This window comes from Thalassophryne amazonica, chromosome 17 (genome assembly GCF_902500255.1).
Source record: "Thalassophryne amazonica chromosome 17, fThaAma1.1, whole genome shotgun sequence".
NCBI lineage: Eukaryota > Metazoa > Chordata > Actinopteri > Batrachoidiformes > Batrachoididae > Thalassophryne > Thalassophryne amazonica.
The window spans coordinates 17154991-17182623 of NC_047119.1; the positions used below are offsets into that span (position 1 = coordinate 17154991).

General features: G+C 39.2%; 1 protein-coding gene across 2 annotated transcripts; it reads right to left on the bottom strand.

Annotated features, from left to right (window-relative positions):
- Window positions 1–803: 803 nt before the first annotated feature.
- rnf165a (ring finger protein 165a) lies at window positions 804–20636 on the bottom strand. Of its 2 annotated transcripts, XM_034192775.1 has the most exons (8): window positions 20435–20632; window positions 7560–7860; window positions 7351–7476; window positions 6576–6705; window positions 3604–3708; window positions 1971–2066; window positions 1765–1865; window positions 804–1376 (listed from the first exon to the last, which is right to left on the bottom strand). In XM_034192775.1, the coding sequence occupies exons 1-8, from the start codon at window positions 20541–20543 to the stop codon at window positions 1259–1261; spliced, it is 1086 nt and encodes a 361-aa protein (XP_034048666.1). In that variant the 5' UTR covers window positions 20544–20632; the 3' UTR covers window positions 804–1258. The 2 variants fall into 2 exon arrangements, 1 of the variants encoding a protein (XP_034048666.1); XR_004566133.1 differs by lacking the exons at window positions 804–1376; window positions 1765–1865; window positions 1971–2066; ... (2 more) ...; window positions 7351–7476; window positions 7560–7860 and adding an exon at window positions 18501–19685 and having other exon boundaries at window positions 20435–20636.
- Window positions 20637–27633: the final 6997 nt, after the last annotated feature.

Below are 27633 nucleotides of genomic sequence, written 5' to 3' on the forward strand. Positions count from 1 at the left end.
ATAAAGTTAAGTACAGAAACCTTTTTTGTGGTATTTAAAAGGCGCAATAATCAGATGCGACTTACATAAGAGGGTTCACAATGCATGAGCATGCTTGTACACATAATGAAAATGAATTGAAAACAATCATTAAACAAAATAAAAGCAAGCACTTGTGGACAAAAAAAATCTTCAAGTTCCTGCATACCCCAGCCCTTAAACAGAATGACGATGGTTATTTTGTTATACCCAAAACACATTCACAACTAACCAGGAGGATAGACCCAATTTTGCACCCTGCACCGTATTTTAAGTGTAAACAGTAAATAGTAAAAATGAGTGACATGCACAAAGTGGACTTACGCTATGCACTGTAGACCATACGCCATAGACAGTCAAGATAGGGCCCTTAAAACTGCACTCACATTTGCAGTTTTGCGCAGCCACACATTCATCACACAGCAAGGCGATGCACACAGATTTGTGTCAGGGCCGGCTAAACTGATACACAATGCATTTTGGTAACACTTTTTAGCGATTTTAAATATTAACATAAAACATACTCAATCACCGGGCAGCAGAGACGATCTACTCGCACAACACCAGGCCGTTCCAAATCTGCAACTGCGTTATTGCACAATGTGAAAAGCCGTGTGATGGAATCAAATACTCAAAGTGGCGTTTACACCTATGAAGCTAACAATCAACCACATATCGCTTGTTGGTTACGCTACTCTATGACGACCGCAGGTGATCTTTAGGTAAATATGGCATCAGAGCATTTAGTGTCTGTGGCAGAGTATGCAGTTTGTGTGTGTGTACTTTGTGTGCATGAAGAAACAGAAAGAAAGTAGTCAGCTCAGTGCAGTGGTTATGTGTTCCAGTATTAGGACAGCAAGTCATGGCTTTAAGGACATGCTACACAGCCCGGAGCTACCTACAGTACAACACCACAACAGCAACAGCACCCCACGCACAACCAGCAAGCTACAAGTAAACCCTGTGTACATGAATGTGTATTTACGTGTCTTTTGCTTCCAGAAGGATGTGCTTCTATTTAAATGGAGGCCTTAGCAGCCTCTCGTGCAGTTAGTAATTCTGGCTTGGCTCAGTAAAGCGTGAGTCAGAAGGGCGGCGATGTCAGATGAAGTCTGGGGACATTTGGCAAAGTACCCTACAGGAGGCAGGTGGGGGGTGGGGAGGAGCTCTGGCAGGCCGGGGTGGAAGAAAGCAGGGCCCACACCAGGATGATGGACACAGTGGGGTGTGTCAGAGCCCATCAGCTATCGGGGTTCAGCTGCGTTTCGATGTCAACCCGACAGATCGGGCACTTCCTGCTGGTTGCCAGCCACTGGTCCACACAGCCCTGGTGGAAGAGGTGCATGCAGGGTAATCTCCTAGACAAAGGCAAAGAGGAAAGGTCAGTAAAGACAGTTATATGGGGGAAAGGAATTAAAAGAAAAGTCCACATCCTTTGCAACCTTAATTTGGCCATACACTACAAGATGATACAATGCAATAGTGCAACATCATCAGCATAGATACACATTTCGAATACAGTTACTCCACACACACATTGAAATACAGCATGCGCTTCTATACAGTCCTGCCCTAACAATACTGCATCATCATGTAAGGTATGGCAGCTTTTAAAGGATTCACATTATTAACTTTTTCAGCAAGCTAATATAAGTCTTGAGGTATCGCTACATCTACAAAAGCCCCAGAGACACTTTTGGGGATGCACCAACACCCATTTTCATGTTCCTAAACAGCACTTCTAACCTGACGTCCTCTCCATCCTCCAGCATGGACAAACAGATGGTACATTTTTCATCCACGTCTGTTTCATCGTCATCCCCAATCTTTAGCTGCAAGGGCTTCCTCTGTTTTCCAGTTCGATGACAGAAAGAGAGAGAGAGCAGGTCGAGTGAAATGTCAGTGTGAATACACTCCACACTATCAACGTCCAGTAATTCGTGTCTGGTTACCTTTTTGTATTTGTGCGGGAAGGTGAATCTCTCTATTGTTGTCTGAACCGCACCTCGACTGACACTGCCCAGCCTGTCCTCCAACTGTAGCAGCTCCTGAAGAAGTTGTGGATTCACAATTAAGATTCTATAACTTGAGCAGTGTTTGTCTGTTCCCCGACTCCTCCGAGGTCCCTTGCCCAATTTCCACTAAACGTGGCATGTAGATGACAGTTGACTTCTGACCTGCCCTTAAAGTGTTTGTTTTGGCAAATGTCAAGGTCATGGGGTTAAAGTACCAAATTTTTATGCTTTTCCACTCCAGTAACCAGCAAACTTGGCTCAAATATATAAGTAAGATTTACAATTGCCAGGTGGCATCAAATGTACCAAAGGTCAATCATTAGGGTCAAGGACACTGGGGTAAACGATGGTACAAATGGTACACATATGGAGGTGGGTTCTGGAATCGCCCAGGCAAGGCCAAATTTACCAAAGATTAGTCTTTGGTGTCAAGGTCATTGGGGTCAATGTTCAAAATTGTAGTTTTTTGTTTGTTTGTTTGCTTGCTTTTCATTACAATTTGCCAAAGATCAATTATTTGGGTTGGACATTGAGGTCTTAAATATAAGTATTTCACTCCAATTTACAGCAAACATATATATGAATATATGAAGGTTATTGCACAGCAGGGTCAAATTTACCTAACCTCAATCATTGGGGTCAAAGGTATTTATGTTTTTAACTCTGATTTGCAAAAAAAAAAACTTGGCAGGCATATGAGGGTGAGATGTCAAATTTCCCAGGTGAGGTCAAACTGACCAGCAATTAATCATTGGGGTCAAGGTCATTTCGGTCAAAGGTCGAGATCTACGTTTTCCACTCTAATTTACGCCATACTTGTCACACATATGGGGAGGGGTTACGGGATTGTACTACAAGATAAAATTTGCCAAGATAATATCTGACTGTTTGTTGGCCAATTCCTTACCAGCTCCTTTTGCTGATTATTGCGTAACTTTGTATGTCAATGAAGACTGACTTCGAAATTAACCTCAAATAATTACTTTTGGCAAATGTCAAGATCAAGGAATTTGATTTTAAATATAATTTGGTCCAAATGTGGCAGACACTTAGGTGAGTTAGAGAATTGCATGTAGCAAGGTCAGCCAGAGGTCAATCATTTGGGTCAAGGTCAATAGGGTAAAATGTCAGACTACCACAGCCCTTATTGCCTTCATGCCAATAGGTAGTGTGATTTAGTAGAATAAAATAAATCTACAGAAATGTACTGTATGGTGGAGCAGTGGTGTGATGTAGCCCTGGGTTGGTTAATTGGTTGGTTGTTGTGTTGGTTGGTTGGTTGAATGGATGGATGGATGGATAATTTCTCATTTTACATTTGATATTTTGTCCACATTTTATTTTTAGTTGTACATATATTTAAATAATTTATTTTGTTAAATTTTATTATCTTTGATTTGGCTAATAATTACTCGCACCTCAGAAAAGCACCTTTTGGAGTTGCACTTAAATCTTGTTGCAGTGTAAATTACAATGACAATAAAAGCGATTCTGATTCTGATGGATGGATGGGTGGATGGATGGATGGATGGATGCATGGATCTTATATTTGCAGGGTTATGGGGTTTACCTCATAACTTTCCCGTACGGCAGTGGCATGCCTTGAAGGATTCAGACTTTGCAGTGCCAGCAGGTGCAGCTGGGGATATGGGTAGTTTCTGATTTCATGCACAACCTAGAAAAAGCAAACTCTTCATTATATTACAGCAATGTTAAGCAAATATTTAAATATCTGATCAATCAAACAATCAGCAGTAAATTTAGAGAATCTGTTTAGTTCTCAGGCAGTCGACAAGAACAGTGATGCTAGATTTCCGTGACACACTCCCCTCAGGGTTACACATATTCAACCCAGCCTTGTCATATGATCTCTATCAGCTGTTAAATACTCTTCCGAGTGATATGTGTGAAACTGTTCTGGAGGCACGTCTACACAGACACACTAAAAAAAAAAAATCTCAGACACTGCAAATACCATCGATTACTCTCAGTGGAAAAGAAGCTTTAGTTTCCTCCACTTGCTGTTGATGCATGTCCTGAGTTATTCCAAGCCATTATTGTGGGGGTCTTACACAAGTTTGATGGTCTCAGATAACACCCAACTGGAAGAAGAAAAAGTTGCACTTCCTTGACTGCTTGAGAGTGGCTCCAAAAGGGAGCCTATTCCCATAGGAGACCATGTTAAAATGCCCAACTTCAAAGCAAAAATAAACATGTTTACAGCCTGGTACAAAAAGGTTTTGGTGTCTCTCTTTCCTCCTACATGACAAATTTTTTTTTTTTTTTTTTTTTGGGGGGGGGGGGGGGTAATTTTTTCTAACTTCTAAGTTTAAGACATTTTAAGCCACAAAGTTCTGTATAAATGGAGGCGTGGTCACTTTGAGTGGCAGCAGCAGAGCCCAGTGTCTCCACCGCTTGGAACGCCGTAACCTCAGAGTCCACTGGCAGCTGCTGCTAGTTGTTGTGGATGGCTGTGTCTATTAAATTATTTTACTAAACTATTTTTTTACAAGCACCTAATAATATGGTTTGTTGTGTGGTGAAACGTCTTAACGGATCATCTAAGATGTCCCTGCTGCAATATTTGTGTTGAGTGAAATTCCAATGGTATTTAATGTCGTATGCTAACGCCACTAGCATTTCTAGCAGCTATCGGTCTCCTGATCTGTTAGCTCTATTCAATGCATTTAATTCATATTGGCCGTCCAGGTTTCTTTGAAAACCCTATGGGTGACGTCACACAGACTTTGTCCAGTACATATACAGAATACAGTAGTGTTCAGAATAATAGTAGTGCTATGTGACTAAAAAGATTAATCCAGGTTTTGAGCATATTTCTTGTTACATGGGAAACAAGGTACCAGTAGATTCAGTAGATTCTCACAAATCCAACAAGACCAAGCATTCATGATATGCACACTCTTAAGGCTAAGAAATTGGGCTATTAATAAAAAAGTAGAAAAGGGGGTGTTCACAATAATAGTAGTGTGGCATTCAGTCAGTGAGTTTGTCAGTTTTGTGGAACAAACAGGTGTGAATCAGGTGTCCCTTATCTAAGGATGAAGCCAGCACCTGTTGAACATGCTTTTCTCTTTGAAAGCCTGAGGAAAATGGGACGTTCAAGACATTGTTCAGAAGAACAGCGTAGTTTGATTAAAAAGTTGATTGGAGAGGGGAAAACTTATACGCAGGTGCAAAAAATGATAGGCTGTTCATCTACAGTGATCTCCAATGCTTTAAAATGGACAATAAAACCAGAGACGTGTGGAAGAAAATGGAAAACAACCATCAAAATGGACAGAGGAATAACCAGAATGGCAAAGGCTCACCCATTGATCAGCTCCAGGATGATCAAAGACAGTCTGGAGTTACCTGTAAGTGCTGTGACAGTTAGAAGACGCCTGTGTGAAGCTAATTTATTTGCAAGAATCCCCCGCAACTGACCTAAAGAGAAATGGAGGAATATTTTGTGGACTGATGAGAGTAAAATTGTTCTTTTTGGGTCCAAGTGCTGCAGACAGTTTGTGAGATGACCCCCAAACTCTGAATTCAAGCCACAGTTCACAGTGAAGACAGTGAAGCATGGTGGTGCAAGCACATTGGGCATGTTTCTCCTACTATGGTGTTGGGCCTATATATCGTATACCAGGTATCATGGATCAGTTTGGATATGTCAAAATACTTGAAGAGGTCATGTTGCCTTATGCTGAAGAGGACATGCCCTTGAAATGGGTGCTTCAACAAGACAATGACCCCAAGCACACTAGTAAATGAGCAAAATCTTGGTTCCAAACCAACAAAATTAATGCCTCGCAGATGTGAAGAAATCATAAAAAATTGTGGTTATACAACTAAATACTAGTTTAGTGATTCACAGGATTGTTAAAAAAGCAGTTTGAACATAATAGTTTTGAGTTTGTAGCGTCAACAGCAGATGCTACTATTATTGTGAACACCCCCTTTTCTACTTTTTTTTTTTTACTAACAGCCCAATTTCATAGCCTTAAGAGTGTGCATAGCATGAATGCTTGGTCTTGTTAGATTTGTGAGAATCTACTGGTACCTTGTTTCCCATGTAACAATAAGAAATATACTCAAAACCTGGATTAATCTTTTTAGTCACATAGCACTACTATTATTCTGAACACTACTGTATGACTAGATGCCTCATCAATTGTTGTTGTATTGTGTTCTGTATTGTAAACTTTTTTGGTAGAATGGCCAAATAAGCAAAGGGCCACCCCTTTGAGTCTGGTCTGCTTGAGGTTTCTTCCTCAAATCATCTGAGGGAGTTTTTCCTTACCACTGTCACCTGTGTGCTTGCTGTAGGGGTTGGTAAGGTTAGACCTTACTTGTGTGAAGTGCTTTGAGGCAGCTTAGTTGTGATTTGGTGCTACATAAACTAAATAAATTGAAAATAAATTTAAATTGAATAAGATAAGAATGCAGATACTGCCATGTACAGAGACATCATCTGGCACTGATAGGCTGAAATATAACAATGATTTTAAAGCAAAGAAAAACAATGTGTGATTAATGTACCACTTGTGCAGATGATGTATTCCTGGGGAAGTGGTGCATTCGAGGAGAAGCCAGGTAATGCTGATAGTGCTGCGGAAGCTGCTGGAGCTGGTACTGGTGATGAGGGAGGCCAGCATCTACGCTGAGATCCCTGCAGGCAGACACACACACACACACACACACACACACACACACACACACACACACACACACACACACACACACACACACACACACACACACACACACACACACACACACACACACACACACACGTACGTGTCTAAATTAACATCATCCCCTGTACTAGGCAAGATGACATGATGGTGAGTGGCATGCGCTAGTGCTGAGTGTAGCAAAAACCAGTTATGTAGAGTGTACTACATCAAGCACGTTTAAATTGGGTCTTGGGTGGCAACCACCCAGGTAAACCAACCTTCCGTCCCCACCTCCTGAAAGCCACCACCGATTTGTTACAGTCAGATGAAACATAGGGAAACCACTTGGACTTTTCCCATTGCTGAGGATCCCAAAACTGAGGTGCTGCATACTGGAAAAGTGCACCACATCTGGTGTTCCCTTGCAATGCAAGTATGCCTCATCCGAGTCTCCCTAACAGTTTGTTTGACACAAAGTCATTCAAATTGGTTCCCAAGGTTCCCTGCTGGTAGCAATAGACATCTAATTCAACACTGTCACCTGTGCTAGACAAGATGAGAGGCGGATGGGTCCATGGATGAAAATGAGAAATAATGTATTGCGTCTGGAAGACAATCAATCTCCAGCTGTGACTCACCAGTCAGTGCCTTCGGCCAGGTACCTTGGCTGCTGTGTCATAGGCTGGGGAACATGAACAGGAGGAGAGTACTCATAGCCTGAACGCAGTCGAAGAGGGTTTAGAGGAACACGTTCCTGTGTTCTTCTGTGTACAACAAATAAACAGCAGATTAAAATGATGGGACTGGCTCCCTGACTGTAGGTCTGCAGCTTGGTGCACATTTGTACCTAGAGTGCGGCAGACTCCTGAGGTGCTGCACTTCAAGAAGCTGCTGCTGGATGAGGTATTGCTGGTGTAAGGCCTGAGGTAGAAATGGAGACCCTGGCACTTCCTGGAACTGAGGGGGTGTCTGCAGGGCAGTGAGCGGCGCGTGGTGTGCCGGGGGCAGGTGGCCGGCCAGACCTGTCTGTGGGGACTGACTAGCATGTCCAAGAGGAAACTCAGTTGAGATTGGCGCCTGAGGAGTGCCCAGGTGAAAATGTCGGCAGGAGGTAGCGTGGCTGTGCTGATGCCTGGTGAAGTGAGCTCCTACAAGAGATACGTCCGATGAATTAGGACTGAAAGTGTAAAAGTGTCACAACAAACAATACAAAAGACAAAGAACGTAACTGTTAAGAAACAATATACTTAATATATCACAAATTTGACATTTTTTTGGGTGAAATAAGTAAACACAATAAACAAAATACAGACAGAAACGTAATGGACAAACGCACAGACAAAGAACACAAAAAATAAGTGACACACAGACAGACAAAACAACAGATGGAGGACATAAACATTAAGACCCCTGTGGAGTACAATCTAAGTCCAGAGACAGATTGCACCCAGATTGCCTGTCGACTTGCCATTGTACAGCCGGCAGGGAGGATGGATCTTCACTAAGAGCCTCAGGTGTTTCCAGGATGGTTGTCTTTCGTCCATCGTTAGTCAATGGAACAGATATCTGTTATGTTTTGCTTTTACAGAAACAAATATTCAAGAATTCTCATTTAAACATGTGCATCTGCAAATAAGTGGATTGAAAAGATTTTCTGCCTTGATATAACACCTTAATTAAGTATTGTCAGTTGATTGGTGGATTCTATGTCAATTGGAATGGCTTATTTGTCACTTCTATACACAAATAGCCCATTATATTATTTATGCCACTTTTCATGCAATTCGATTCAGTTTACCGTTCATTTAGGTTCTGTGCATTATGCTCTGATGAACGACTCCACTACCTTTTCAAAGATGCATCCAAGATACAAAGAAACTATCTATATCATAAGAACTTTGCTTTGATTATGATCTCATTAGGTGTCATATAAAACAAACAATGAATGTTTTTCATTCATATAATGGAAAAAATTATTTTCATTACTTGAAAGATGGAACCTCACTTCTTTGAACATTCCATTTTTCAACTCATGTAAATATTTTTACCATTACACTGAAATATTCATCATGTGTATACCATTTCTAGCTACGCCAGAGGGTGCTGGGGCCAACCAAACTATAACCCCACTGGAAAAATGCCATTTGCCATTCTAATGGTCATATTGCCGTCCAGGACCTGGGGTGTGGTGGACGTGTTGACATGTGGCAGCAGCACATTGACTTAACTTGCTTGGAAGAATACAAGAGGAATGGTAAACTACACTGGATGAATTAATCTACTGATCTATTGATACATGTGATCTTCAATAGCTGTCCAATGTCTTAATATCAGTTTATGGATCTAGCTCGAGCATTCTAATAACTACTGACACAAAAAAAAATTAGGTAATGTAAATATGTGTGTCATGAATTCATGAAACATCATGTTGACTTGACTTGGAATTGGATTTTACTCCACTCTGATATATATGTAGGCGAAATTGGAATTTTTAAACCTAATATCTTGCTTTAGAGATATGGGAGGTGGGTGGTGGCACTGGTGTGATTGGTGATACATCAGTTTTGGGTTGACATCTGACCAATGTACTATTTCAATGACTGATCTGGTATCTGTACAACCACTCACTCAGTAATGACAGAGTCTCTTTTACTGAGACTCTCACATTCACCTCCTAGATGTCTCAGTATGTGATATATTGAACTTGGATAGAAATTTCTTGAGTAACTGTTGGGATAGGCTCCAGCCCTCTGTGACCATTGAGTCGAGTAAGTGGGTATAGAAAATGTATGTATGTAAAATTTCTGTGTGTCTGTATATATATATATATATATATATATATATATATATATATATATATATATATTATACACACACATATGGTGCCTTGCAAAAGTATTTGGCTTCTTGCAATTTTACACATTTTAATTTATTTATGCCATTTTAAATTCATAAAGTAAGTATGGCTCCTCAATATCAATCAATCAATCAATCAACTTTTTTCTTGTATAGCGCCAAATCACAACAAACAGTTGCCCCAAGGCGCTCCACATTGCAAGGCAAGGCCATACAATAATTATGAAACACAGTCTACGTCTAAAGCAACATAACCAAGGGATGGTCCAGGGTCACCCGATCCAGCCCTAACTATAAGCCTTAGCGAAAAGGAAAGTTTTAAGCCTAATCTTAAAAGTAGAGAGGGTATCTGTCTCCCTGATCTGAATTGGGAGCTGGTTCCACAGGAGAGGAGCCTGAAAGCTGAAGGCTCTGCCTCCCATTCTACTCTTACAAACCCTAGGAACTACAAGTAAGCCCGCAGTCTGAGAGCGAAGCGCTCTAATGGGGTAATATGGTACTACGAGGTCCCTAAGATAAGATGGGACCTGATTATTCAAAACCTTATAAGTAAGAAGAAGAATTTTAAATTCTATTCTAGCATTAACAGGAAGCCAATGAAGGGAGGCCAACACGGGTGAGATATGCTCTCTCCTGCTAGTCCCCGTCAGTACTCTAGCTGCAGCATTCTGAACCAACTGAAGGCTTTTTAGGGAACTTTTAGGACAACCTGATAATAATGAATTACAATAGTCCAGCCTAGAGGAAACAAATGCATGAATTAGTTTTTCAGCATCACTCTGAGACAAGACCTTTCTGATTTTAGAGATATTGCGTAAATGCAAAAAGGCAGTCCTACATAATATAAAAATTTCTAAACCTATCTTCCTTAAACCCAAACTCAAAGCAAATCTATATAGCTTGATGAAAATGAATTAAAAATATAAAAGCCAAGATGATGGGTTGCATAAGTAATGGACCCCTTTGGTATAATACCTGTAAATAATCAGTTTTATTGCCAGTTTTCTCCAGACAAGTCAGGGGATGGATACATGAACATTTCCAAGTCACTGAATATGTTTTGGACTTTATTTACATCAATTATGAAGAAATACAAAGTATGCCACTCTATGGTAAAGCTGTGTGGAGTAGACAGTTATCAAAAACTGCGCAAGAAGGAAAAGAGTGAGGAAAGCCACCAAGACACCCAGAAGACGTTATAGGTTTCTCTGGCTGTGATTGGAGAAATTGTGCACATTGCAACTTTTGTATTCCCAGTTATACAGCTTCATGATGAAGAGGTATAGCAGAGGATTTTCTTTGACCAAAACATCAAATCTAGGCTTGCATCTCAGGTGTACCTTTTGGCAAATTGTAGCTGAACTTTCAGGTCTTCTTTTTAAGAAAATCCTCACTGGAGCCCTTATTTGCGCAGTTCACATGGTACTCAGCAGGGTAGCAAGTATGACACTTTACTTACTATGTAGTAGCGGCTGGCTAGGGCGCACTATAATTATAATCGGACAGTGTGATTTTCTTTTTTTTTTTTTTTTTTTTTTTTTTAAGATTCTGTCTCTCACAGTTGAAGTGTACCTACAATGAAAATTACAGATCTCTCCATTCTTTGTAGGTGGGAAAACTTGCAAAATCAACAGTGAATCAAATACTTATTTGCCTCACTGTACCTGCTATGATCTTTTTATCATCGTTCACTTGAGTCTCATGAACGTCACAAATTGCTCTATGAAAATTAATGATAACATCATACACATAATGTAATGCAACTTATTACACCTTAACTAAAGCGACATGAAATATACAGTGACATGGATAAAAGGATTCCAAACATGGATTCCAAAAAGGTATAGTTTGGACTATCTGTGAATGAATGTTATGGAGTTATGGGGTAAAAACAGCAAAAACACTGAGAAAGGTCAATTTCGGTTTGTACAGGGGTCAAAAGTTAAAGTTGCTCCAATTTTAGTAAAAAGTGATGCATATTATTAGTTGAGTGAATATGGCTTTAAAAAGGAATAGTTTGCATCACGTATCATACTTAATTATCATGTTACAGGATAGCATGTGTCACATGTCATAGAATCCAATGGATGCCGACATTGTTTAACCATTACTTTGCAAACCAAGCATGTAAAAGTGGTAAAAAGTGGTGCAAATTACTGGTTGAGCTAATAGTGTTAATAAATGGAATAGTTTTAACTGTGTTGCATGTTTGCATTCAAACATGCATCACCATTTAAATCATTTTTTCAGTTATCCGCTGCACTACAAGGCCACTATTTTATATATTTTCGGTAATCTGGACCTGAGTAAAATGTTAAGTTTTTTTAATGTCATATTACCGACAAATTTGTTTGCATTGTGCATTTTGCCTTAGGACACAGCCTGAAGAAGTACTCGTAGAGCAGAAGTGACTGACTTCTTTGGTCTGTTAAAGGTTGTGCATCACTTTGCTTTCAAGCCTGTGACCTGCAAAGACGAGTACATGCGCACAGCAGAGTAAAAATAACATTACGTACAAGCTGCTGACATGAATATTTAACAAACTGCAGCACTGCCGGTAGTAAGAGACGTAATGTTAGTGCTTGGTTTGAGTTTGATTTGCAGCCTTAAAATGTCTGATTGGTGGAGAACAGGCCCCCCACCCTTAACACACACACACACACACACACACACACACACACACACACACACACACACACACACACACACACACACACACACACACACACACACACACACACACACACACACACACACACACACACATCATACTGCACAGGCAGCCCCTCCCCTATGGCGTGGCTGCGGCATGGTGTCCAAAGTTAGTCTCGTAAGCCACGCCCATCCACGACTGCAGCAGTCTGACATCATCACACTCCCCGCCCCCCACAGCACCCCAACTCTCCTCTCATGCTTCCATCACTGCAGTTTTACAGTCACACATCCTCTCCTTTTAGTGCAGCAGATAACAGAATATTTGCAGAGGAATCCTTCAAATCTGGTTACAAGCACCAAAGTTTCACTGTGTATACCTTTTGGTACATGGGTGATTCTTAGACTACGGGCACTTATGTCCTTTGATCATATTGTATGAAAAACAGAAAAAAGGGGAAATTTCACACTTTTATAGTTATCTTTACAATGAAAATGTGTTAAGAAATTTGTTCTAGTAGTCTATGATGACTTTTTCACCTTTTTTCAGCATCATTATATGCAAATATTGCCGTTTTGTGCTTGTCCCACACCCAGACTTTTGATCTTCAATGATAAAAATGAATGGTAAAGAAACATTTTTTCTAATGTTTTAAAATATCTCTGAATAAAATAAGTAAAATAATCAAAACATAATTGGGGTATTCAATGTCATACAACTGTTGTGATTTTTTTAAACAAAATGTAGTTGTCCCACACTATTGCCGTAATTTCCACCACAGCACTGTAATGTCCCTTTAAAAACAGTTTGTATGAAATATTGTTTGGGTAGTTTTTAATGGAGATAAACAGTGACATCAGAGCACATGTATATAGCACCAAATCACAACAAACAGTTGCTCCAAGGCGCTTTATATTGTAAGGCAATGGTGTGGTGGAAATTACATTTACAAGGCAAATAGTGCCCGTAGTTAAAGAATCACCCACATATTTTAGAAAAATAATGTTAGCCATTTGAATTTTCAATAGGGTACCAAGTAAGGGTCAATTGAAGAACTGCATAGGGGTTAAAACAACAAAAAGTTCCAATCATATTGAAAGCTATACCACATTATGTGTCTGATCACAAAGATTCCAAAAACAAATTAATAGGGTTTTAAAAAGGAATAGTTTGCAACATGTGTCATGCTTAGTTATGATGTTACGGGGTAACATATGTTACATCTCATAGAATCCAACTGATGACATTGTTTGACCTTTCCGTTGGAGACCAAACATTCAACACAGTCAGAACTGTTCCATTTGTTAATCCTATTAGGTCAACCAGTAATTCGCACCACATTTTACCAAAACAGGAGCAACTTTTGACCCCTGTACAAACTGAAACTGACCTTTGTCACCATTCTTGCTGTTTTTACCCCATAACCCCAGAACATTCAGTCACAGATAATACAAACTATACCTTTTTGGAATCATTATCATCAGACACATAATGTGGTATCACTTTAAAATAAGATTGGAACATTTTTTAATTTTAACCCGTGCAATTCAATTGACCCCTACTTGCCCCCCTATTGAAAATTCAATTGGCTAAAGTTATTTTTCTACAATATGTACCAAAAGGTATACACAGTCAAATTTTGGTAACCGGATTTGAACTATTCTTACAGTTACCTGCTGTATTATTTATAATCCGGCCATCTTCCTAATCCAGTGGTCTTCATCATGGGACACTGAGTTCTGTTTGTGTAGGTTTTCTCATCACCCGCACCAACTGATGGCACTGATTATCACAAGCTGAATCAGACTGGAGGCTTTATGAGTGATGTTGACCTCCATCTGGAATGAAAAACTTCACACACTCCCCACTTGCTGAAGTCAGCGCAACACAGAAACAAAAATGTGGCTATTTGAGCTTGAACGGTGCACCTGCCATTAAATCCCACACATGTATTTGCAGCTTTCGTCATTTAAAAGTTCCAGTCAGCAGAAAGAAAGCTGCCCGGCAAGAGCAGCTGTTTGTCAGACGCATGGACGACTATTTTAAACGTTACGGACACATGTAAGAATCAAATGTCTGCAGTGAGACCACAGACCGTAGTCGGCCTTTTTAAAATGTTTACAGCTCCATCGCTCGTTTCTACATATGTGACAACTGTACGGGCAGGGGTGGGGTTCATTTTATAGAACTCAACACTTTAATCCATTTTAAGCCATAAAGTTATGAATTATTAGGGGTGTGGTCACTTTGAGTCAGAGGTGGGACGAAGTCACCATCAAGTCAGTTTCAAGTCATCAATCAGCAAGTCCCAAGTCAAGTCTCAAGTCATAATGACCACCAATTGTTTGCAAGCTGAGTTGAGACTTGACTTGGGACTTGCTGATTGATGACTTGACGGTAACTTCGTCCCACCTCTGCTTTGAGTGACAGCAGTGACAGCTATTTCTATAGCGCCAGCTCACGATGATATCGCCTCAAGGTGCCATACACAACACAAAAAAAAAAAACAGAAAAAAAAATTGAATAAAAAGTTAACCAAAAACACATAATAACACAATAAAACTAATGAAAAAACAAGGAAAACAAATAGGTTCCTGCGACCGTGAGGCAGTCGGAGTCTGTGGACATTTTTAAGTCAAGACTGAAAACCTATTTTTATTCTCTTTCTTATGAAAAGTTTGTTTTATTTTTTTTTTTTACTTCAGTTTTTAATTATGTATTTGAAATTTTTAAATAATTTTTAATTTATTTAAATTTTATGTTGAATTGCTCCATGTGAGGCACCTTGAGATGGCTTTTGCTGTGATTTGGCGCATTATAAGCTAATTAAATTGATTACATTAAACATTGTTTTCAGTCTCTATTTAAAAGTCTCCACATTATTCGACTGCCGTATACGTGCTGGGAGATCATTCCACAGAGCTGGGGCACAGTAGGAGAAAGCTCTGTGACCGGCAGACTTTTTATTCACTCTAAGAACACACAAAAGTCCTGCACCCTGCGAGTGCAGGGCCCGAGCTAGTATGTAGGGCTTGACCACGTCAGCCAGATAGGGAGGTGCAAATCCATGAACAATTTTAAAAGCCAATAACGGAACCTTAAAATCCGATCTTGCAGCGACAGGAAGCCAGTGAAGGGATGCCAAAATGGGCGTAATATGGTCAAATTTTGTGCCTCAAGTCAAAAGTCTGGCAGCAGTATTCTGAACCAGTTGAAGACCCCTAATATTGAACTGCGGCAAACCAGAAAATAGAGCATTACAATTGTCCAATCTTGAAGAAACAAATGCTGGTCTAAGCAGCCATCTGCCACCCCCTAGGCAGTGCCCTTTAGCTGCTGTCGACCTGATCACGTTTGTCCGTTATGAACAATTTTAGAAATATCTGACATAACACGGCTTACACTGCATTGAATTGTACTGCCAACCCATCTAACAAGGTGGTGCACCAGTATTTCTGTTGAGTGAAATTTAAGTATTCAGTTTGTACTCATATTGTTAGCACTAATAGCAAGTACCAATAGCTTGGTGACGTCAGAGCCACGGATAGGGTCACGGTTACTGAGGCAATATGCTCATCATAGATTTTAGATTAGAAAACTATTAATTCCCGAGGGGGAACTTAATTGCCACCATACAATTCACACATACACAGGCAGACATGTTTGGGAATGTTTGAGCTTCATCTGTCCCACACAGGTAATGCTGGGTACTGCCCACCTCCTTTAACTATGGGTTGGCGAGGAGTTACATGGTGTAGCGACTGTGACATCTACAGCCACCACATTTGATCTTCAAACTTGCTCTTCAGAAAACCTATGAGTGAGGTCATGGAGGGTTTGTCCAGTATAAGTACAGCCTATGCCATTTCCATGTATATTATAGTCAGCGACATAATTTAAATCCCATGTCTTTAATACTTCTGATTACATTTGAAAAATAACTGAGTAATTGTAAAGGTTAGGTCAAGTTTTTTTTTTTAAATTGTTGAAAGTGTATGACCAATTAAAGAAAAATAAATAGTTTTCCAAAATACCCATTAAGGACAACCTTTAGCAAATTTTACTTTTAAATCTTCACTCATAAGAGCCTAATTTCATATTAGTGAATGCGTGTCCATATCTGCACCCATAACCTGAACCTAATTTGGTTTGTTAGGCTACAAAAAGATCCATAGCCTGTAGAAACCATTGTTAAATTTTTACAGCTACAAGCGGCCTTGATGTTTTATTGATCTCAATGACTGCAGGTTCACACTGCATATTTACAAGGAAGGAACTGCTAAAATGGAAAACAGGCAAACGCACACCAGTAGGCAAATGACCTCTGACAATGAGGTTAACTACTTGAGTCATTTAACCCTATCTAGTCGGTTAACTTCTTAACAACTTATGCTAGGGCTACAAAACTTGGTGACTTTTCCTAAAATTTAGTTGGTTACAATTTGGTACCAAAAGCTTAAGTCCATCATCTTTGCCGTTTCCATGGCAATGGTTTTCTGACAGGTATGTCTGACCCAAAATCACCAATCTAAGTTTCATCAATGTACTTTCCATATTTTCTACTTAACATCTACTTATTCCATTATATTAACATAACTTTGTATAAGGTTATCCTATAATGACCATTTTAGTCAATAAAATAGAATATGTGACATCATTATTATGTCATAATTAGCAATAATAACACCAATATATTTGTAGTGATTACATGTTTGTACATCATGCCCTGCAAATTTTGTAGTTATATCATGCTGTTAAGGACTTACAGTTTACTGTCATGTTATGAGAAATTGAAGCTACTTTGCCATATCTATGTCATTTTGATATTTTTTGTAGTTGCCATTTGCAGCAGAAATTGTGAACATTTCTGTGCTCTAAGGCACATAATCAGTAAAACTCAGATTCATAACCTAAATTTGTAAGAAAATATTTGTAGGAAACTACATTATGACATTTTGGGCAATACAATCAGATTATGTCATAATGACATCATATTACATTATAATGATACCAAAAGAATGCTAACAATTGAGTTCCACGTGGAGATCATCTCCTGCAAATTTGGTGATCATACGCTATACTGTTCACCAGTTACAGGGGGAAGTTATCACAATTAGTTTTCTCTCTTCCTCTCCACAATCAAACTGTGACTAATGAAGCAACACTCAAATGTATGCAGTCTCTCAAATTTGACTTTGAAGGTTGTACCTCCAGCATTTTCATGGGTGTCTCGGTGGCTTCTTTCATACGTCTGCTCAGTTAGTTTGAGGGCAGCCTGTTGTTGGCAAATTTACCATGTTGCACCAAATTCTTTGTTGATTGATTGGTTGGTTTAACAAGTCAAAGCGATCTTCAGAAGCTTGGAAATGTTCTTGCATCCATCCTGACTATAAAGCTAACCAGCTTTAAAAGTGGTACTTTAGTTGCGTTAAAGCTATCCAGTATTTGTTGCATATTCCTATTTTCATTGTATATTTCGTTTGTAAGTCACTCTTTTTAATTTATCTCAACTTCAAGCAAAATTCAGTGACTTTGAAATGTTGATGTATCCACCCGACTTGCCCAACAGCCTGTAAAAGTGATGATTATGTTAAAGAGTGTGAGCTGTTACCTGAACCATTATGTTTTTTTAGAGTATTACTTTAGTTCTTATTCAAACCCAGTCCATTATTTGTTCACTGGAGAAACCTTACAAGCCTTCACTGTGATTGGGGCTACGCAGATATACTTCAAGTCAAGCTGCAGAGATCCATTTTTACTTTTAATTACAATGCACAATTTTCTGCCTGTTTTTTAAACTTTCTGTCCAAGGTTGTATGAGCATTCTGATTGTCAGTTTATTATTATTATTATTTTTTAAATCAGTCTGGTATCATAAAACCTTGTAATTGGATTTCAATTAAATTGTAACAAAGTAGGTTCACTTTTAAGGCCAGCCAATGACATAAAGGAGAGTCCAATCATCAAAGAATATACTGAAATCCAACAAAAACATCAAAATAATGTGCTAACGAACTGCGATATTTATGGCTGGATGTCACATTAAAAAAAAAAATATTAAAAAGAACCACCACCTGTGTGTTCTGTTATAAACATGCAGTTTCTGAATGAGTTAGATATTTGATTGGCCCTACTATTAAATAGGTAGAGCAGCAACTGAAATAAACTGTCAAAGACAGCTGAGAAAATGAAAGCACATATAGAGTGAGGGGACTGTCTAAAAGACAGTGTGGAGGGAAGGGGTGCACACATGGAAATCAACAAAAAGCACACTGAAGGTTAGGAAATATACTACAGTCTTTATTAGAAAATATTAGAATGTGCGGCACTGTGTGATAATAGTAATATTTCCTACATAACCATAATAATATCATGCAAATAAAGACCAAAGGCAAGGCCCAACCATGCTCTCTGTAAGGTTAACAGAACAGAAGCAGCATCCAATGAGTAGATGTGTATGCTTCCAGCACATTTCAGTATAGCAGGGACATCTCTACAATAAAGATTACATTGGAATCTGCTGTTCAATGTGGAAAAACAAAAGCAGAAAATGACCATGCAGTAGGATCTAATACAAAAACATAATGTAGAAAACCACAACCAAAGAATAATAATAATAAAAAATAAATAAAAAAAAAAAAAAAGACATTTTGCTTTGAAAAGGAGTTCTACGACACTGCAGGATATACACATTCCTGTAAAATGGATAGCATTCTGGAGGTGTCTGTGGAAAGAATTGACAGACGGCAATGCATGATTGTGGAATATTAAGAGGAAAAAGAAAAAGAAAAGGCAAGATGAGTTTGAGCCCAGTCTCACCATTTTATTGTTGCCAACTGAATCAATCTGACTGGCAAGAACAAAAACTTTCACGCATGGATTGGATTACAACCCACCATTTAGATGCTGCTTTAACAGGTGCAGCAGAACCCAACTGTTCACAATTTAATGTTCAGCCAAAAGCTGGTGAAAACGAGACAGTTTAGGGGATCATAAAGTTGCAATATATCCATCTGCATCCAAAGAGTATGACTATAATCGGAAATGTCAAAATGTATCCACTTTACAGAAATTTACAGCAGAATGTAGTCTATCCACACTGAATGGGAGAATCACAATGATAGTCTGTAGTAAAAAAATAATAAAGTAAAAATCTTAAACTACAATGGGTTATTTCACTAAAGAGCAACATGACAGTTTTTAAAAAAAGGACAAACTGCTTTCTACAGAAGGTGTTATTCTTTAGTCTGTTACACAGAAGGATACGGTATGAGTGGGAGCTCTGGTTTAATGCCAATGTCGTCTTCAGATGGAAAAGAGGAAATGAGGAAGAAGGGGGTTCACAATACAGCTAGATGCAGAGAACAGGCAGAGGCTACGGCAGACAGCAGCAGATGATCATTAACTACACAATGGAGGGGGACAAAGGTCTGAGAAATGCGGAATGTAGAGCCAGCCCCGATACTATGGAACAGGAAAAAAGAACACAAATAAAAGCACAATGAAAATCATTGCTGCTTACTGCATGTAGTTCCAAAAAAATGCACGTTAAATTATTAATATTGTTGCATAATCAACACAAACAGCCTACTGCAGTGGAGGGAGTTATTGTTGTAGTAGTCTTTGCTCATGATGGAATAACATTCATATAAAAAGGTATTATTTTTCCCATTTTAACGTCCGCAGCATGTTATATGACGACATACACATACGCCAAAGTGATAACCTGACATTAAAATGAAGCCATGCAAGTTGCACAGACACGCACACAAAAGGTGCAAACAACCCTCAGGGTTTGTTTGTTTGTTTGTTTGTTTTGGTTCGCATAATTTATATTCAGAGCGAGCTGTGGACGTTAGCTAAAGCTGAGCTACTCGTAGTTAGCAAAGCACGTAAGGGTAAAAGCGAACAGCACAGTCTGCAAATAAAATTGTCTGACAGCAAGGCAGAGAAAAGAAAAAAAGAATAATAACGCGAACACGCAGAGTATTTATAAATTTGTGTGACACGCACCGAACCGCTTTGTAAATCAATGGGACGCTACAGTTAGCACGACGGCTAATGTAGACTGAAACGTCGCTTTTTTTCTGTTTATTTTTTTCTTTATTTTTGCTAGCAAGTGTCAACTGGCATAATTATAGAGAAAATATTATTGCTGCCTATTAAAAAAAATAAGTAAAAAAAAAACAACAAAAAAAAACAGCAAGACATACCTCTATTTCTAACTGAGCCGAACACGGGGAGAACCAGATATCCAACATGAACTAACACCATCCTGGGTCCTTTGTTGTTGGGCAGCAGCCACAGAGACAGATGGTCCATGGAACTGATCCCCGTTCACTCTCTGCACATTCAAACGCACGGACTGTGCTGCCTGCACACACACTGCCGAACAGCCAATCACTGGACGCCTCTGATTGGAGCCTCTCTTCTAGGCATCCAACTTCACCAATAGGATCGCTGCAAGGGCGGAGCTCTCTATACTTGGGCACACCTCCCTTCATTTCAGAAATAATCCAGTGGAACGTCTCACATTAATAAATCAATTACTAAATTGAAAGACAAGACTAAATCTAAAAATAATTCACACAAAAATAAGAAACCATTTAAAAAAATACCATTAACCGAGATAGATTATGCACTATGGTTTAAAATGTATTTTGTAAAGTAATAATACATTAATACATTTTCTTACATCTTTATTACACAAATAAAAACTGCTGAATATCATATTTTTAAAATGAGCAAAATGTTCAACCAGTTTCCACTTAGAAATATACATAATTTCTTTCAGGTGGTGTCTAACAAATTGTTTTTAAAGACCGGTATCAAGTTGATAACTGATTATTTCATGATTTGACTTGACTCATTTTCAAGTAAGAAAAAAGTTTTCTCTGTATGCAACAACTAAAGGCAAGGTGCTGATGATCAATAATAAAATACTGATTCTGACTATTTCTCGAACAGTAAAATCACAATAGCTTTTTGTTGGAATACAAATGCTTGGACATTTCAGTTTTGATTTTAAATTGATTATCTAATAAGGGGGGGCAAAAAAGCCAACAATTCCAGGGTGTATAAAATCTGTACTACAGAATTGCTATCATTGTGGAATTTTCCTGCACCGATATTTTGTACGTTATCACAGAAAAGACATATTCTATTTAAAAAAAAAAAAAAAAACTTTTTGATTTATAATGAAATATAATCTCAGTGAGCCACATTAGATTTGCATTGGTGTATAATTTTACTGTCATAACCTTAATTATTTATACTGGAATGAGTGAAGAGCGCAATAGTTTATAGGTCATGAGGAGTTGTATCCATAGTTTGATCTATTTACATAAATATAATCAAAACTATGTGCATGAACAAAATTGAATCAAGTTGTTTCACGACAAGCCATTTGGGATTGTCACTGCTCCACTTTAAGTAAATGAAATGGAAATAATGTGATCGCTTTCTAAGCAGGAGTGACTGACAGGTCAGCGGCTGGTTCAGTAAAGTTGGTTGGTTGGACACACGTCAACTGGGGGTGAAGCCCTGAGCCTCCAGAAAAAAAAGGAAGCCCAAAATCAGGGCCCAGTTTCATAAAGCAGTCTAATCTTTTAGTCTACTAAGTTTATTTGACCGTAGGACCTTTGTGGCTGGTACGGCAGTGGGATGGAACTCCGGACGGCTCGCACTAAAGACCATTTCTCTACCAGGTCAGCCAACAGGGAATTCCCTGTTAGCCAAGCTAGCTAGCGGAAACGTCTTTTCAATCAGGACCCAGGACCTTCATCCTGCTACATTTACTTAATCGACTAAGGTTAGTCACCCAGCAATATCCATCTAATCTCAGTATCACATCGACGGCTAAACTTGTAGATTAGCCATTTTACGTTAGTCAACAATTTTCACAGTAATAGTGGCCTCGTGACTGCTGTTGCCAAGAAATGCATCCAATGCACGCCAGCTTTGTTTGCTTCTGGGTTCGTCCATCTGATACAAACATGGCCGAGTCCACCGCAGCAGAGGAGAAGCACTCCCAACCTCGGCATCTGTAAACATCTCCAATGGATTATTCCGGTCCCAGAACACCCATTCCCGCCACAAGTCTCTCATTCCTTCCTCCTCCATCAAGTGGTGGTACGTGATAGAGACCTTTTTTGAGGTAACACACTGAAGTTTTGTCAACTAAAATAAGATTAGCCCTCCTCTGTACCAGGCTAAAAACCTTAGTCGGGTAACGAGAAACTTTAACCGACTAAGCACTTTGTGCAACTATTAACATCAAAACATGAGTCAACTAAGTGAGCTTAGTCCATTCAACAAGATTAGACTGCGTTATGAAACTGGGCCCAGGACTTTTCTTCTGTGCTGCAAATTAGGGACAGCAAACTTAAAACCCTGTTCCTGAATGTTTCAAAATCATTGCAATACCAGCATTTTGAAACATTGTACCCAATTCCACACCAAAAGGATGATATCACATGCTGTGCTTAATGAGGCCTCATTACACCAAAGGCAAGCCTTTGCTATTAACTGAAGCCTAGCCAAGCCAGTACAGGAGAGACAGGCCCTGTTGGCACCAGCAAAGAGCTCAGTGGAGAGAAATGGATGACACAATTCATGGATTCTCAGTTTGTTTGGGACCCAAAGCACTGCCAAAATACAGATGTGGATTATGTTACTTCAGAGAGAATGTACAAAAAGCAAAAACAAATTTTCTCTTTTAAAGAAAGCTGCAAATTGAATGAGTACATGCAGAATGAATGGCTGTGATATTACTGGCTTTGTGTTGTGCTTTGCACACTGTCATATATGTGTGTACTGTATACACACAGACTTATTCAGTCATTTTTGATTGAAGTGTATTTCCACATCTTCAGGCTCCCCTCAGTCTGTTCTCACTACAGATCACAATGTCATCGACAAACATCATAATCCGTGGAGAGTCCTGTCTGATCTCATCCTTCAACCTGTCCATCACATTGTGAACAACAAAGGGTGCAAAGCCGATCCTTCATGTAATCCCACCTCCACTTTCAATGAATCTGTCATTACTGCGCATCTCAATGCTGTCACACTGTCCTTGTCCATATCCTGTACCACCCTTACATACTTCTCTGCCATTTCAGACTTCCTTATACAATACCACAGCTCTTCTCTTGACACCGTGTCATAAGCGTTCTCTAAATCCCCAAACACACAATGCAACTCCTCCTGGCCTTCTCTGTACTTCTCCATCAGTACTGTCAGAGCAAACATTGCATCTGTGGTGTTCTTTTGTGGCATGAAACCATTGCTGCTGCACAAATCTTCACCTGGTTTCTAAGCCTAGCTTCTACTACTTTTCTCCTAACTTCATGCGGTGACTGATCATCTGCCTCTGTAGGTACTGCAGTTCTACACATCACTCTTGTTCTTAAAAATCAAAACCAGCACACTTCTCCACTCCTCGGGGATCCTTTCACTGTCCAAGATTTTATTAAACAATCTGGTTAGATAGAAACTCCACTGCTATCTCTCAGAAGCATTTCCATGCCTCCACTGGTGTGCCATCTGGACGAACTGCCTTTCCACTCTTCATAGCTGTCCTCACTTCTTCCTTACTAATCCCTAGCATTTCCTGATTTACTCTTTCCACATCATTCAGCCTTCTTACTCTTATTTCTTCATTCATTAGCTCCTCAGAATATTCCCTCCACCTTCCCAACACACTGTCCACACTTGTAAGCACATTACGATGATCTGCATCCTTTATCACCCTAAAGGTGCAATGACACGTGCATGACTTTGATTCACGCACTTGCACGCACTTTACTTCTTTACTCCACTTGACGAGCTGCAGGTCATGTTAACAAGCCGCCATGTAGCACGACATTTATGCGTGAAGGATTTTTTTTTTTAACATTTCAAAATTCTCTTTGCGCAATTGCACGCGCCGGCACCCCTCATTTTCAGTCTACACCCATTAAAGACTAGTTTACTCTCCTGCACAACACAGGTCGTGCAAGTGCATGAATCAGTCATGCACGTGTCAATGCACCTTAACTTGCTGCATATCCTTTTCAGCTCAAACCTTGTCTGGCCAATCAGTACAAGTCCTTTTTCCTTCTTTCCTGTTTAGCGTTTTGCACAGCTCGCTATATGCATTTTCCTTAACCTTTTTCACTTTTCTCACCTTATGCCAGATCTGTTTGTACGCTTGTCTACTTTATTTTCAGTCCTTAGGTGAGATGTGATTATTATCCAACTACAACATCCACACGATACAGCTCATTATATATATTTCCACAATTTTCTTGTAAAAAATATGCTGGAGATTGTCTGTCTTGATGGTATTCTGCTTTAGTGCCGTAAAGCTTGAAAGGTAAAGGAGCAGATGGGCACGGAGCCTGAGGAGGTCAGAAGGAGTCCATATGTCCTCAAGTTCCCACCCCAAATACCACACAAAGAGCTTTTCACAACGCTTCAGTAGCGACTATACCGTCTGTTTCATTCAAGAAAAGCACCCACCTTTTCTTGTCTTCAAACCTGTTGCCACTGCCTTCAACTTCAAGCAAACCGACTGGCAGTTTCAGCATTTGAGGTTTGCATTAGATCAGATGACATCACTGACATAAACAACTTGGTTAGGAAACAACTCTTTGATTTTCAATTCTGAGCAGAAACTACACGTAAAATTTTGTGTCAACATCCTGGAGAAAAATTGTTGGAGCAAAGCCCTCTGGTGGTGGTTTGAGCAATCATGCACAAAAGTAATCTGTAAATCTGTGTTATACATCTTCAAACTTAAAAAAGCACAATTCTTTAACTGAAGTGTTCAGGAAAAGAAGATATCTGCTCTAGTTAAAATCAGTGCTTTGTGTGTGTGGATTTTGAGTTAGCTCATCGCTGCCCTGAAAAATTTGCATACAGCTGATGTTCTGGCCTAAGGGTGAATAGAGGGTTTTGGTTTTCAGCTAAGAACCCTGCAGGCTGCATTGCTCCAGTCCTTTATTGTCCCCTTCACGTGAACTCCACGTCCCCCTAGTGGCAGGTGTCACAGTGTGACCTCTGACCTTGCCATTTTTGTGAGGGTGAAATTGTACACCGAGGACGTTGTCTAGACTGCTTGACCACAGAACAAAAGCAAACAATGAGACGGCTCATTAAATGTTGCACCTAAGAATGAATTTCAAGAGACTTCTCGACAGACCTCAAATCATGCATAATTTAATTAGCAAAGTACTTTCTAAACAATAAATATTTGTCAGGCACATAAGCCTGGTCTGTTCGTTGTAAGCTCACATAATTAATAAAAAAAACAAAAATGCTCAGTAATTTCCAAATTCATTTGAGATTTTGCAAGTTAGGCTCTACTTTTAGACATTTTGGGGGTCATATTTCCACTCGGGACAAAAATGAATTTGACTAGTGCAATAATGATTTAGAACGCAGACACATCACGGGCTTACTGGCTATATGTTATTGGAAAGCAAAGGTGAAAAACACTAAACTGCTTCTTGTCACCACTAAACATGCTAAAGTCATTTGGTGATTGGCAGCACAAAGATGGGCCCTGCAAATGTAAATGTGTGGCTAATTACCTCACTAAATATAAATGAGCTTTTTAAGATGACCATGATAAAGTTTGCCACTTACCTTAGCCCAGCTGCCATCAGCTGGTGCTACTGTCCACCGAGGGATTACAAGTTACCGACCAGGAGCTCGGTCCCAAGTGAAAAGGTGGACACCAAATTGTCTAGAAATGGAGCCTAAATGGAAAAACGACGAACTTCCAGTCTAACACACACAGGTGGGCTGAATTTGCTCCAAACAATTTCTGCTGATTTGTAAAAAAGCAGAGGCTGACCTTATTGTTCACTGAATTTTCTGGAAAAGAAGAAAAATCACCAGTAGGTCATTAAATAATACTCTATTTAATTCAATTTAAAATAGTTTCATTTTGTTCTACAGACATTTTCCAGGAAGTTAAGAGATTTCAAACAAAACAAACAAAAATGTTATCACAATTTAAAATACTGACGACAAAGTAACATGAAAAGAAACAGCGAGACTAAACTACTGGTAATGTGGACAATATCAGAGTTGGTGGGACCAAACTTGCTAAGTGCCGAGCATCTCTGCTAACCTCTGTGTCACACCAACATCCCTAAAGTCACAAAGCCTTGTGAATATATTTTCAAATTAAACTATGGGGTAAAGTGTGTGTGTGTGTGTGTGTGGGGGGGGGGGCTTGAATTTAAACCAATTCTTGTCATGTGGAGTGAGAACATATGCCTAGAGTATAGGCAGTTAAAATTCTACAATTATGGAGCAAATTTAAGAGTTTAACATAGAAGAACCATTCAAATAGGGAAATAAAAATTGAGGCAACATTTAGACTTTTGTTTAAATCCTTACTCTTCCCTTTGTGACCATAAAATGATGCACAACCATAATTCATAAGGTTTTTACACAATTAAACTAATCACAACATGATGGCAGACTAACATATGAAACTGTATCACTGATAAAAGCTGACCTGTCTGACAGCAGCACTGCAAAAAGACAGAAATAAACTAGAAACAAGAGCAAGCAAGCCCTGAGGATGAGTTGATAGTACTTTTTTTTTTTTAGCCCAGCATGTGGGCACAAATTAAACTTTTACTTTCACGCGTGTGCTAAATTCACATCTATTATTAAAATATTTATTGTTGAAAGAGTAAAATCTGTTACTTTATACGGGTAAAAGAATATGCTTTAGAAGATTTCTAAAAGAAAATAGTGCACATTTCAAGGCATCCAGGCCACGCTGCTTTGCAGTATTCAATTGAAGATACATTTCTTCTGTTACAAAGGGTTCCACGGACATTTTGAGCAGTTTGCATTCACTTAAGACCAGCATGCAAACTGCAGGAGCTCATTAAGTGCAGCCATTCACCACTGAACAGTCATACACTCAAAGAAAACTATGACTCAATAACATGGTGTACAAACCCAAAATACACCTTGTCACCAAAAAGATATCCCTTGCATTGCCAAAGCAGTGCTGGTGCTACTGCTCTGGTGGAAAAGTGTGCTTTTTGTAGTGTTTTTTATTGTTGTTGTGCCTTTACTAGCAGAAACTGAATTTTCACCAATTATTTGTTTTCTTACTTGAAAAGAAAAACATGCGGTAAGATGTGCTTGGGGGAAAAAATAAAAATTCAACCAAAAGCATATTGCTAACCAAACAGCATCAGAAGTTCCACCATCAGTGGAGAGCCAACTAAATATAAAACCAGTGGTGAGACCTCTGAAAAACAGACAAACCTTTGACAAGTATAATTAAAAACTGACCATCAAAAGGTGCTGTCCAACAGAATGTGCACCAGCTGCCCTTTTCTTCACTGTAGGTGACTACAGCTAGAATGTCAAACCTACTCAGAAAATCTTTCAT

Excerpts from the sequence above, each read along its gene's own strand:
- rnf165a (XM_034192775.1), bottom strand. The coding sequence starts at position 20,543 with ATGGACCATCTGTCTCTGTGGCTGCTGCCCAACAACAAAGGACCCAGG. Across the intron at positions 7,861-20,434 it reads CGGCTCAGTTAGAAATAGAG|GAGCTCACTTCACCAGGCAT; the intron begins GTATGTCTTGCT and ends TATCTCTTGTAG. Across the intron at positions 6,706-7,350 it reads CTGGCCGAAGGCACTGACTG|GGATCTCAGCGTAGATGCTG; the intron begins GTGAGTCACAGC and ends GTCTGCCTGCAG.